The 13,737-nt window shown below is 53.7% G+C and overlaps 1 protein-coding gene across 1 annotated transcript in view; it reads right to left on the bottom strand.

Moving 5' to 3' along the window:
- Positions 1–310: 310 nt before the first annotated feature.
- ZFHX2 (zinc finger homeobox 2) overlaps positions 311–13,737 on the bottom strand; it is a 33,704-nt gene continuing 20,277 nt past the window's right edge. The window contains exons 2-4 of the mRNA XM_029581414.1: positions 1,628–4,146; positions 813–1,348; positions 311–571 (exon numbers count right to left, since the gene is read on the bottom strand). Coding sequence (XP_029437274.1) covers positions 311–571; positions 813–1,348; positions 1,628–4,097 — 3,267 coding nt within the window. The 5' untranslated portion in view covers positions 4,098–4,146. The remainder of the gene's footprint in view (positions 572–812; positions 1,349–1,627; positions 4,147–13,737) is intronic.

The following is a 13,737-nucleotide window of genomic DNA, read 5'->3' as shown; positions in this document are numbered from 1 at the left end:
TAAACTAAGCTTAACCCCCGCAAGACATAACCAGCTAATGTCAATCTAACTCCTGAAGGACCAGCCAAACTAAAACTAACTTTCACAAGACTTAATTGGCTGTTAACTACCCTAGACCTAGCCAGTTAATGTCAACATAACTTGCAGAAGACCTGCCACCTAAGGTTAGTCTACATAACCTACAGATCTATACCGCTAACTCATCCTAACTCTAAAACCTTAGTATCAGAGAGAAAGAGACACAAGTACAGAGACCAAGAGGTGGAGACAGACAGAGACATATATGGAAAAAGACAGAGACAGACAGTGATTACAGGGAGTCTGAGAGCTTACCGGACTCCTTTGGGGCAGTGTCGGCTATGCTGATGATCCTCTCAAGGGCAGCCAGCCCCTCCTCGGCCACCCTCCCACTCTGCAGCAATCTGAGCCGCCACTGTGCCTGGTTCTCGCGGTGCACGGGACTGCGCAGGTGCTGAAGCACGCCCAGCCTTGAACCACTCTGGAAGTCACAGAGAGTGCAGCAATATGGGCCGGGCTCCCCACAGGAGTTCCCCTCCTTATCCAGCAGGAACTGCAGGAGAGACAAAGACAAAGCAACATGAGAAGGAGCAGGGGCGAGCCAACACCGGTGCAGCACTCATGGGAACCCCCCCGAGGGGCATTTGAACCCCCTTCTGCCCAGATGTCAACAGAGGTTGCAGCAGGAGCCGTAGAGAAGAGGGGGCCTGTCGGGAACGCCACACCTTGCTTGATGGGCTCGGTGTGCTGCAGTGGCTACCATGGCACACGGACAACTCCCTCTCACCAAGTACCTTGTAGACATGGAAGTTCTCCTCATGGTCCCCGCCCCGGACGTGGAGCCGCATCTTCTCCTTGCTGTTGGATTCGAAGTCGCAGAGGTTACAGCGCAGGTGGAGTGGGAGGGTGGCAGGGCTCAGGCTGGCCAGCTGCAGGTCAGCACCCGCGGTAGCCACGCCCCCTTCATGGAGATGGGCTGCCAGCTGGTACTTCTGCGCGTGCTTGTCGGTTTTGAGGTGGAGCTGGAAGTTGGCCTTCAGCTGAGTGCCGTACGAGCAGAGCCTGCAGCGGTGCGTGTCGCCGGACACCTCCTTCCACTCGTGCTCCGGCAGGCTCCGCACCAGGCTGCTGTGGTAGAGCAGCAGCTCCAGGTTGTCCGTGGTGAAGGCCTGGCAGACCAGGCAGCGGAAGACTCTCAGGGAGGGATCCTCTGCCGGCGGAGGGGGGGAAGGGGTTTCCTGCGGCGGCGGAGGAAGGCCGGCGGAGGAAGGTGTGCTTGGCAGGTGCTGCCCCGCCGGGGAGCGGGTCTCCAGGGGTGAGGTGCTGCAGCCTGAGGAGGGAATGAAGGAGAAAGGGTGAGAAAGACATTTTATAGTGAAAGGGAGGCAGAGAGACCCACAAATGCAATGCTAGAACCGTAGCCAGGGGTAGGGAAGCAGGTAGTAGAAGGTTACCTGGGATGGCTCCAGTGGCAAAGTTTTACATGGTAGAATCTTACCTGGAGGGGGCTGGTGGTAACATCTACAATGGCGGAGCACAGCTCGTGGGGGGGGGGGGGGGGTTAGGGGGGGATCATGTGATGGCGGTGACTCCAGCGGCAAAATCTTACCAGGAGGGCTGGTGGTTGTGACTGCAGCTGTCCCCTTCCTGTTGGCAGAGCTCAGGTGAAATCCGTTAAGAAGAATGTGGGTGTCCATAGAGCTTTTCTCTTGACGCAGACCCTGGGAGCCATAGTACTGATAGAGGTCAGGCCCTGGCTGCAGAAGCCCCGGCAGACCGAGGGGAACGCCCTGGTGCCTGAGCAGCGTATTCTGCATGTGCTTCTCGCTCGTCATGTGGATCCGCAGGTTCCGGGAGATGCTCGTCTCGTAGTTGCACACTTTACACTGCCAGCAAGCCTTCTGCTTGGGCTGCTTGTCCTGGGGCGAGGGAAGGCTGCTTTCAGGAGGGCTGGCACTCCCAGTCCCGCTGCTCCCAGTGCTGGGGGCAGCAGGCCCTTGACTGGCCCCAGGACCCTGGAAGCCCTGCAAGTTGGCCAAGTGCTTGTCGGACTGCATATGGATGCTGAGGTTGCCCTTGGTGGTGGTGGAATAATTGCAAGCCTCACAGCGGTAGGGCTTGTAGCCACAGTTGTAACTCTCACCCCGGGCCAGACGAGGATGGGGCTGGCCTGAGTTGCAGTAGGTGCAGTGACTCCTTCCTGCCTCTGGGTGCTTCTCTTTCATGTGCATGTCCAGGGTCTGCTGATACTTGTAATGCCAGTTGCAACGGGGGCATTTGAGCGTCTTGCAAGAGTTGCGGGAGTGCAGCATGGACATCTGGCTGGAGAGGGAGAGACTTTGGAAGGCGTTAGGTCCTGAGGTTGGGACGTAGTCATCATTGGTTAAGATGCTGAAGCTGGCAGGGCCCCCGGGTGCTCCACTCTTCTCGGAAGCGATGTAACTCTTGGTGGGGTCTTCTGCTGCTAACAATTTCTCCTTTGCGCTGGGGTGGCTGACAGACTTAGGGCTGTTGCTTTGGTCCTCTGTCTCGTCACCATGGTGGGAACAGGCAGGGAGAAGAGGGTGATCTTCCTTTGGATGGGAGCGGGCCTGCACAGGTAACACTGGACTTTCACACACACTTTGGTTTGTAAGAAGTTGCTCGGGGACTGGAATCCCCTCAGGCTCCTCCGTCTCCTCCTCTCCCATCTCTCCCCAGAGGCTAGCCCCATCAAAGGAAGGAATCCAGTCCAGTTCACCAACCGTCAAATCTTTGGCTTCAGTTGGGTCACTGGATCCTTTGGGGCTCAGGGGAGTTGGGTCGAGGTGAGTTTCCAGTGCAGTCCTTGGGAGTAGCTCCCCATAAAGGGTTGTAGGGCTTCCTGCACTCCCATCTTGGTCCTCCTCAGCCAGGAAGCTACTAAGAACACCCAACTCTAAACTGGAAGAGGTCTGGCTTGCCGGCATCTTGCTGGGAGCACCGGTGGAGACTACATTCACCGATCCATTGAACATTCCGGCCGCTACATCACTGAGGTTTCCAGTAGAGCCTGGCAGCTCCCAGGCAGCTTCAGCAGAGTGGGGGCTGACGGTGCTTGTTTTTGGTACAAGAAAGCTGAGGAGAGGCCCCCTCCCATTTCTGAGGCCCTGCACCATGGCCGAGGTCTGCCCAGACTCTAGGACCTCCTGCTCTTCCTCCAACACCTCTAGCTGGTGAAGGTGCATGGCATGGGTGGTCAGCGAGCCACCATTGTGGAAGGACAGTTTGCACAGCAGGCAGATCCAGAGAGGTTTCAGCCCATGGGGAAGCAAGTTCCCCCCACAAAGAGTTGACTGTTGGTCTTGTTTTTCCTCCATATCATCCTCCTCCTCCTCCTCCTCATGGTTTTCTTTGGGATCATCTTGGTTTTTGGCAGCCTTGCTTTGCTTTAGGTAGTTTTCTTTGCTTCGGAGTCGGACGTTGGTCACATGGAGGGTGTAGAAGGCGGGTCGGCCCCCCGCCCCTGCTGAGGTATGCTGGGATTTTTGGTCAGTAATAAAGCCTTTGTGGACATGGAGAGTGGTGATGGCAGTTGGTGGCATGGCAAGCTCCGGGTCTCCACCGGGCGAGCCCTTTGGTAGACGTTGGTTGAAGAGACCCGGTAAGCCATCCATCCCATTTCCGTCGGTGCAGTCTAGGAGGTAAGCAGAACCATCCGAGGAGAAGTAAACACAGTCTCGGATGTCCTGTGCGTCTTCTTCAGCATTATCATTGTTATCTTGGTCTTCTTCATCTTCCTTCTCGGTCCCTTTCTGGCTCCGGGGTGGAGAAACAGGGGTCTCCTTTGGCAGAGGTGGGCGGGAGGCCAAGCCCAGGCCACATGTGAGCTCTACGGCATCACTCCCACAGCTGGCAGCCTCAGGGCCAGGGTGGGAACGACAGAGCTCCATGGAGGGCCTCATGCTGTCCGCAGAGGTGGAGGAGGAGGAAGAAGAGGGTAGCGGATCGGGGGTATCTTTGGTGATTGGATCGTGGAAATGGAGGGAGGAATCCTCAGGCCAAAAGGGAGCAAAGCGCTCATCATGTCCAGCAACAGGAAGGGATTTAAGGGTGTCCATGATGGGGAGAAGAGCATGGGGCGGTCATCTCAGCTTCACCGCCCAGACCCTACAGAAGAGAGAGAGAGAGAGAGAGAGAAGAGGGCAAAGTGAGGTCAAACAGATACTGTTTCATATAGAAAGATCAAAAATAAACTGAACGGCCTTGAGGAAAGGTCCCAAGGTGGAGGACTGGATTAGAAATGGGGTGCATGACAGACAAGAGAGGATGGTGGTAAAGGTGTTCACTCTGAGGAAGAGGGATGGAATGGAGTGCCTCAGGGATCCGTCCCGGAGCCGATTTTGTTCAATGTCCTGCTGAGCAATACTGCAGGAGGGCTTAGGAGGAGCAGTCTGTCTCTTTGCAGATGACACTAAAATCCCTTCCCCTTCTCCTCTACTGTCAATTCCCAAATCTGTGCTTTCCACCTGGCGCTCAATGATCCCTCTCTTTCCTTATTTAAATCCCGTCTACAAAAACCCACCTTTCTGAGGCTGTTCTTAAATCTTGACCCTCGATTGTCCTGCTTACAATCTCACCACCTACAACCTCATTCATTTTTAAGCATTTTCTTAATACATGAAATCCCCCGCCCCCCCCCCCCACAAGTCTCATTTGCCCGCCATGGTTGCCGTGATTAGATTGTAAATTGTACGAGCAGGGACTGTCAGATAAGGAGTCAGCCACCTAGATTCGCTGGGGTAAAAATCTACCCCCTTTTCCGAGCTTTTAAACATAAAATAAATACAACATGGGCATTCTGGGAGGAGTGTGGAGGTGCGGGGAGAAAAACGATGTGCGTACCTTGGATTTTTCCAACACGCGTGCGTCGATTTTTTTTTTTTTTTTGTGGAAGTCAGCCCTGCGACATAACAGGTGCGAGGATACGCGGATACCCAGGAAAATCCACTTAAAGTTAAGATGGTACAAAATTCCCTTGTACCGTATTTCGCATACTGAGGCCTTTTTTTTTTTTTCTTCTTAAAGTTGACCTCGATGAGTGATCTCATAAAGCCTGAGGTGAGGTGGAGCGCCTAGCGGGTACAGTTTCGACGCATTGAAGTGCAGGGTCATTCATGGGTGCTGAAGTCCAAGGAAGCAGCACCCACGGTGGGCGAGATCTCGTTGCCCTTCAAAAGCAGGAATGAGACCTCGGGGGGGAAAGGGAGGGGTTGCGGGTGAGGGCATATTTGATCATCTCAAGGTAGGGAAAACAGTGCAGCAAGGCGATGGCCAGAACCAGAGGACCACCAAGGATGCACAGAGAGAGGTGTAACCAAGAGAGAGAGAGAGAGAAAGGGAGGTGACCATGCTTCTTGTACAGGAGGATGGCGACGCCTCTCCCGGAGTACTGGAGAGGGGAGAGGACTTGGGAAGGCTGTGCATCCAGAACGATACAGGAAGAGTGAAGGCAGTCCGGACAAAGGTGAACCAAAGGGTGCAGGGTCTGCAGCAGAAGCCCAGTGATATGAGATGTAAAGTGTGCATGCCCCAGAGAAGGGGAGAGATGGGAGGTGCGAGAGCGAGAAAGCCTTCAAAGGTGCAAATACTGCACAAGAGGCAAACCTTTTTCAGCAGAGGCAATTCTGGAGCAAACCTCTAGAGCAAAATGATGAGATGAGGCTCCAAGGGTGGGGTAGAAGCAGGAGTATGCTCGGGAAATGCTTCTTGCGGCCATGAACTGCCAGGTGGAAGATCTCCAGGCAAGGTTCATAGTCCCCAGTGGAAGCAGGGGGTTGCAAGGGGCGGGAATTGTAGGCTCTGCTTAAGGGCGACCCCCTAGTGTCCAGATTCAGGGCTCGTGACCGCAGGAAAGGGTCCTGGTGCACGGTCCTTGGGCCAGAACAGTCGCTGTAATGACCGAACTAGATACGTGGGAGGATGAGACATAAAATAAGGGAAGACCCCACTCCCTACCGGATAGCTGCGAATGAAGGCTCTCGGCACCGGGATCTCGGTCCTGCTTCCGTCCGAGCTGGAAGTAGAAGGCAGGAGGAGAAACCTGCCGCTGTCAAAAAGTAATTCTTAATGGAAAGGGTGGCGGGTGCGTGCCGAAGACAAGAGTCGGGGACAGGCATCCAGGGTCGGAGCTGAGGAAACGTGAAAGGGCCGGAAATCAGCTGGGGTCCTCCTGCCTTGCACCAGGATATAAAAAGTGGGCAGATCAGATGCCATCGCGTTCTGCGGCCCCACGGGGCCACCCTTGCGTACCCAACGGGATGACTGTGCAAAGCCTCTCCACCCCCCCCCCCCCCACCTCCATCCGTCCGTCCTGCCTCAGGGAGCCATCATGCACAGCCTCCATCCTGATGACAACTTCCCCATCTGGCTCTCATCAGGGAGCCCTCATCCATGCAGTCCTCCCCCATCTTTGTCTCATTCTCATTTTGCAAGTTTTTCTAATAGTTTTATGTTCCTCCCTCCCCCCCCCCCCCTCTCCAACCTGAGTTAAAAGGAGGAGGAGGAGGAGGAGAGCTTTGTCAGGTCCCCTCCCATCCATTCTCTGCTTGCTACCCCTCTCCCTCTCCATTTATGCCCTGCCAGGGGAGATGCTGAAGTGATGAGAGAGGGAGCAGGGCGGGTTAATGAATGTTAATGAGTATGGGAAGCATTAATGAGGAATGTCAGGCAGGAGGGGGGGAAGGAGATGGGGGGAAGGTCAGAGAAAGACGCCAGGCTCCACAGAACGGAGGAAGGATCACGCAGCTTACACAAGCCCCCACCACCCACCCATGAACACATCCAGGCCACGCACATACATCGACCACTGAAGACACGGGTGCAGCCACCAATCCATGGCAGGGGGCACACACAGGTGCGCCCCTTCACCTCCGCCCATGGGGGCACACGTTCTGCCTCTCCTGACTGTAAGTTAAAATCAATGTGTTCTGCAAAGAGTCCTCCAGGAGCTCACAAACGCCTCCCCTCCCCCTCCCGGCACCGCAAAAGCCACAGCAGAAATTAATCACATCCCACAACGGCTCAATTAGAACCGTGGCACTCCAGCCCCTCCTCCCCCAAACCACTGCTGACCGCAACGGGAAAGCCTTCAACTCATACAGGCCCTCCCGAAAACAGGAGAGAGGGTCCACAGGGGTCTCGCTCTCTGACCGTGACAGGAAGACAATCACCCTATACACACTCCCAAAAAGAGAGGAGAGGATCCACAGGGGTCTCGCTCTCTGACCATGACAGGAAGACCCTCACCCTATACACACTCCCAAAAAGAGAGGAGAGGATCCACAGGGGTCACACTCTCTGACAGTGACAGGAAGACCCTCACCCTATATCCCCTCCCAAAAAGAGAGGACCACAGGGGTCTGCTCTCTAACAGTGACAGGAAGACCCTCACCCTATACCCACTCCCAAAAAGAGAGGAGAAGATCCACAGGGGTCTGCTCGCTGACAGTGACAGGAAGACCCTCACCCTATACCCCTCCCAAAAAGATGAGAAGATCCACAGGCTCACGCTCTCTGACTGTGACAGGAAGACCCTCAACCTATTACCCCTCTCAAAAAAGAGGAGAGGGTCCACAGGAGTCTGATCTCTGACTGTGGCAGGAAGACTCTCAACCTATACCCCCTCCCAAAAAAGAGGAGAGGATCCACAGGGGTCACGCTCTCTGACTGTGACAGGAAGACCCTCAACCTATACCCCCTCCCAAAAAAGAGGAGAATGTCCACAGGGGTCATGCTCTCTGACTGTGACAGGAAGACCCTCACCCAATATCTCTCCCAAAAAGAGGAGAGGATACACAGGAGTCTGCTCTCTGACCATGACAGGAAGACCCTCACTCTATACCCCTCCCAAAAAAGAGGAGAGGATCCACAGGTGTCTGCTCTCTAACAGTAACAGGAAGACCCTCACCCTATACCCCCTCCCAAAAAAGAGGAGAGGATCCACAGGTCTCTGCTCTCTAACAGTGACAGGAAGATCCTCACCCTATACCCCCCTCCCAAAAAAGAGAGGATCTACAGGGGTCTGCTCTCTGACTGTGACAGGAAGACCCTCACCCTATACCCCCTCCCAAAAAGAGGAGAGGATCCACAGGTGTCACGCTTTCTGACAGTGACAGGAAGACCCTCACCCTATATCCCCTCCCAAAAGAGAGGATCTTCAGGGGTCTGCTCTCTGACAGTGACAGGAAGACCCTCACCCTATACCCCCTCCCAAAAAGAGAGGATCTTCAGGGGTCTGCTCTCTGACAGTGACAGGAAGACCCTTACCCTATACCCCTTCCCAAAAAGAGGAGAGGATCCACAGGGCTCTGCTCTCTGACCAGAACAGGAAGACCCTCAACCTATACCCCTCCCAAAAAGAGGAGAAGATCCACAGGGGTCTGCTCTCTGACCGTGACAGGAAGATCCTCACCCTATACCCCCTCCTAAAAAGAGAGGATCTTCAGGGGTCTGCTCTCTGACAGTGACAGGAAGACCCTCACCCTATACCCCCTCCCAAAAAGAGGAGAGGATCCACAGGGCTCTGCTCTCTGACCAGGACAGGAAGACCCTCAACCTATACCCCTCCCAAAAAGAGGAGAAGATCCACAGGGGTCTGCTCTCTGACCGTGACAGGAAGATCCTCACCCTATACCCCCTCCCAAAAAGAGGAGAAGATCCACAGGCTCACGCTCTCTGACCGTGACAGGAAGACCCTCACCCTATACCCCCTCCCAAAAAGAGGAGAAGATCTACAGGGGACGTGATCACTGACAATGAAAGGAAGACCCTCACCCTATACCCTCCTTCCCAAGAGCAGAGGCTGTGCTCCCAGCCAGATCCTCCATTTGTAGCAGATCCTGAAATTCAGCACTTGGATCTCTAGAACTACAGATGTCCTCTATTTTCCATTGTAAATGTATCCATCTGCACAGTGAGTGATATAAATCCGTCTGTATATATCCACACACACACACAGGCACAGACACACAAATAGGGAGACTGAGAGAAAAACACACAGATATACACACAGCCAGCCAGTCACAGATACATACCCGACTACGACACCCCCACCGAGTACAGAGAAGACACCCAGCATGCTGAACAAGGCTCGAAAATAGCTTTAAACATTTTAATCTCAGCGATTACCTGCTGAGTGGGGTTGCAAGCTTTAAAACCTGACCCAAAAGGCTGTGCATGGTGGGAAAGACAGTACATGAAGACTCCCCAGTGGGTGAGAAAATGTGAGCCCAAAGGGCTTCCAGGAAGCAGAGAAGGCTACTTGCACCTGCTGGGCTCTCAGTCTGGACAAGCCTGCCAGTGGGCTCTCCAAACATGGGGGGGGGGGGGGGGGGGGGGGGGGGGGTTGTCCTGAAATGCAGCCCTTGACCCAGTCTGCTTTTCTGGGTTTGCACAATGAATACACAGCCTGCTAACAATCTGGGAATCCTGGATGAAAACCTGGCTTGGTTAGGGCCCTCGGCTTTGGGAGACCCCGTGGCCCCCATCTCTAAATTCCAGCCACGTCTGGTACCGAGCTGCAGAGGTGCTGCACTTCACAGATCTGCATGCACCCGCTGCTGGGCTGCAGGGTGCAGACAGGCCTGTGCTGGGGTCCGGCTGCGCCTCCCGCTGGGCTCCAGGAGTCCGGGTGAGGCCCGGTGTGCGTGATTAACCTTAACTGTGCTGGCCTGAGCTGGAAGTGCCACTCAGCTCAGCCCGGCACTAAACCAACTATGTCCCTCTCATCCCCCCCGGGCACCCGTACAGCTTTACCTGGAACTGACCAAACCCTCGTCCCACAGTCGGGGAAACGGGATGGGAAGGACCCAAAAGAAGACGCTCCATAACCAGACGAAAAATAATGGAAAAGGGGAGAGTAAGGACCTAGTATTTAGGGGTTACTCCCACCCCCTGAGCTCTCACTGCAACCCCTTCAGACCCATCAAACCCACCCACTGCCAAGTGCGTAGTAGAGGGCCTGCATAGCTGGAAATGGCTTGCCTGCTCCTTGATCTCCAGCCAGAGGAATCGACAACACGGACGCACAAACTGTGTTATATACACACACCTGGGTACGTATGCAGATGTATGGCTCTGGATAGCCAGCCTGACACAGATATACCAGCGTTATTTATAGGGATACAGGCTTCTCTGTACAACTCACACACACACACACACACACAGACGCACAAACTGTGTTATATACACACACCTGGGTACGTATGCAGATGTATGGCTCTGGATAGCCAGCCTGACACAGATATACCAGCGTTATTTATAGGGATACAGGCTTCTCTGTACAACTCACACACACACACACACGCACAAACTGTGTTATATACACACACCTGGGTACGTATGCAGATGTATGGCTCTGGATAGCCAGCCTGACACAGATATACCAGCGTTATTTATAGGGATACAGACTTCTCTGTACAACTCACACACACACACACACGCACAAACTGTGTTATATACACACACCTGGGTACGTATGCAGATGTATGGCTCTGGATAGCCAGCCTGACACAGATATACCAGCGTTATTTATAGGGATACAGGCTTCTCTGTACAACTCACACACACACACACACACACAGACGCACAAACTGTGTTATATACACACACCTAGGTACGTATGCAGATGTATGGCTCTGGATAGCCAGCCTGACACAGATATACCAGCGTTATTTATAGGGATACAGGCTTCTCTGTACAACTCACACACACACACACACAGACGCACAAACTGTGTTATATACACACACCTAGGTACGTATGCAGATGTATGGCTCTGGATAGCCAGCCTGACAGATATACCAGCGTTATTTATAGGGATACAGGCTTCTCTGTACAACTCACACACAGACACACACACAGACGCACAAACTGTGTTATATACACACACCTAGGTACGTATGCAGATGTATGGCTCTGGATAGCCAGCCTGACAGATATACCAGCGTTATTTATAGGGATACAGGCTTCTCTGTACAACTCACACACAGACACACACACACACAAACAATTTAATTGGATGGGGGGGGGTTGCATTTTCACACCCGCTGCCTGGCCCGGCTCCACTCCCCCTCTCTCCCCCTTTCAGTGGAAGATAAGGTTATTGGACGCATAATAGCTTATGAGGAAGGAAAAGGAAAGGAGGGGGAGCGGTGGATTTGTAATTAGATAAAACGGAGATTTATTAGATGAAGGAGAGGGAGCGGGAACCATGGGAAATAAAAGGCAAAATGAGGGAGGGAAACGGGGAGAGAGAGAGAGAGGAGAGGGAACAAAACAAAAGGAGAGGCAGGCGGGACAGAAGCCCGAGTGAGGGGTGTGCATGGGGGGGCTGGGGGTAGGAGCCAGGAGTCCAGGCAGGTGAGGGGGGGGAGGGAGCAGGAACATGGGTGAATGGTGGGACTTTGAGGGTAGGCGAGAGTGCAGGCGACGCATCCAGCTGCAGGAAATCACAGCCCACAGATGTGCAGCCTCCCTCCCCATCCCAGGCTGAGCTCTCCTTCCTATCCAGCAGCAAACACTGGGTAACAGGCCACCCCCCACGCCTTCTCTAGTAACACCACCCAAATCCAGTCCTCTCCAAACCAAAGTGTGGTTTTCTCACTGCATTCTTCCATCCCTCACCTCCACCTCATTCCTGGGTTATGCGCCTTGAACCCCAGCTCTGTCACTGACTGTATGTGTGTGACCCTGGAGAAGTCACTTTATCTGCCCCTGCCTCAGTTCTAATCCCCGGCTCTGTCACTGACTGTATGTGTGTGACCCTGGAGAAGTCACTTTATCTGCCCCTGCCTCAGTTCTAATCCCCGGCTCTGTCACTGACTGTATGTGTGTGACCCTGGAGAAGTCACTTTATCTGCCCCTGCCTCAGTTCTAATCCCCGGCTCTGTCACTGACTGTATGTGTGAGACCCTGGAGAAGTCACTTTATCTGCTCGTACCTCAGTTCTAATCCCCGGCTCTGTCCCTCTCTATGTGTGATCCTGGAGAAGTCACTTTATCTGCCCGTGCCTCAGTTCTAATCCCCGGCTCTGTCCCTCTCTATGTGTGATCCTGGAGAAGTCACTTTATCTGCCCGTGCCTCAGTTCTAAACCCCGGCTCTGTCCCTCTCTATGTGTGACCCTGGAGAAGTCACTTTATCTGCCCGTGCCTCAGTTCTAATCCCCGGCTCTGTCCCTCTCTATGTGTGACCCTGGAGAAGTCACTTTATCTGCCCGTGCCTCAGTTCTAATCCCCGGCTCTGTCCCTCTCTATGTGTGACCCTGGAGAAGTCACTTTATCTGCTCGTACCTCAGTTCTATTCCCCGGTTCTGTCCCTCTCTATGTGTGACCCTGGAGAATGTCACTTTATCTGCTCGTACCTCAGTTCTAATCCCCGGCTCTGTCCCTCTCTATGTGTGACCCTGGAGAAGTCACTTTATCTGCCCGTACCTCAGTTCTAATCCCCGGCTCTGTCCCTCTCTATGTGTGACCCTGGAGAAGTCACTTTATCTGCTCGTACCTCAGTTCTAATCCCCGGCTCTGTCCCTCTCTATGTGTGACCCTGGAGAAGTCACTTTATCTGCCCGTGCCTCAGTTCTAATCCCCGGCTCTGTCCCTCTCTATGTGTGACCCTGGAGAAGTCACTTTATCTGCTCGTACCTCAATTCTAATCCCCGGCTCTGTCCCTCTCTATGTGTGACCCTGGAGAAGTCACTTTATCTGCTCGTACCTCAGTTCTATTCCCCGGTTCTGTCCCTCTCTATGTGTGACCCTGGAGAAGTCACTTTATCTGCTCGTGCCTCACTACTAATCCCCGGCTCTGTCCCTCTCTATGTGTGACCCTGGAGAAGTCACTTTATCTTCTCGTACCTCAGTTCTAATCCCCGGCTCTGTCCCTCTCTATGTGTGACCCTGGAGAAGTCACTTTATCTGCCCGTGCCTCAATTCTAATCCCCGGCTCTGTTCCTCTCTATGTGTGACCCTGGAGAATTCACTTTATCTGCTCGTACCTCAGTTCTAATCCCCGGCTCTGTCCCTCTCTATGTGTGACCCTGGAGAAGTCACTTTATCTGCCGTGCCTCACTACTAATCCCCGGCTCTGTCCCTCTCTATGTGTCACCCTGGAGAAGTCACTTTATCTCCCTGTGCTTCAGTTCTAATCCCCGGCTCTGTCCCTCTCTATGTGTCACCCTGGAGAAGTCACTTTGCCTGTGCCTCAGCTCTAATCCCCGGCTCTGTCCCTCTCTATGTGTGACCCTGAAGAAGTTACTTTATCTGCCCATGCTTCAGTTCTAATCCCCGGCTCTGTCCCTCTCTATGTGTGACCCTGGAGAATTCACTTTATCTGCCGTGCCTCACTACTAATCCCTGGCTCTGTCCCTCTCTATGTGTGACCCTGGAGAAGTCACTTTATCTGCCGTGCCTCACTACTAATCCCCGGCTCTGTCCCTCTCTATGTGTGACCCTGAAGAAGTTACTTTATCTGCCCATGCTTCAGTTCTAATCCCCGGCTCTGTCCCTCTCTATGTGTGACCTGGAGAAGTCACTTTATCTGCTAATCCCCGGCTCTGTCCCTCTCTATGTGTGACCCTGGAGAAGTCACTTTATCTGCCTGTGCCTCAGCTCTAATCCCCGGCTCTGTCCCTCTCTATGTGTCACCCTGGAGAAGTCACTTTATCTGCCTGTGCCTCAGCTCTAATCCCCGGCTCTGCCGCAGAC

The sequence above is a fragment of the Rhinatrema bivittatum genome, chromosome 16 (genome assembly GCF_901001135.1).
Source record: "Rhinatrema bivittatum chromosome 16, aRhiBiv1.1, whole genome shotgun sequence".
NCBI classification, from domain to species: Eukaryota; Metazoa; Chordata; class Amphibia; order Gymnophiona; family Rhinatrematidae; genus Rhinatrema; species Rhinatrema bivittatum.
The sequence above is the reverse complement of the archived record's forward strand: the minus strand, read 5'-3'. Positions and strand labels throughout refer to the sequence as shown.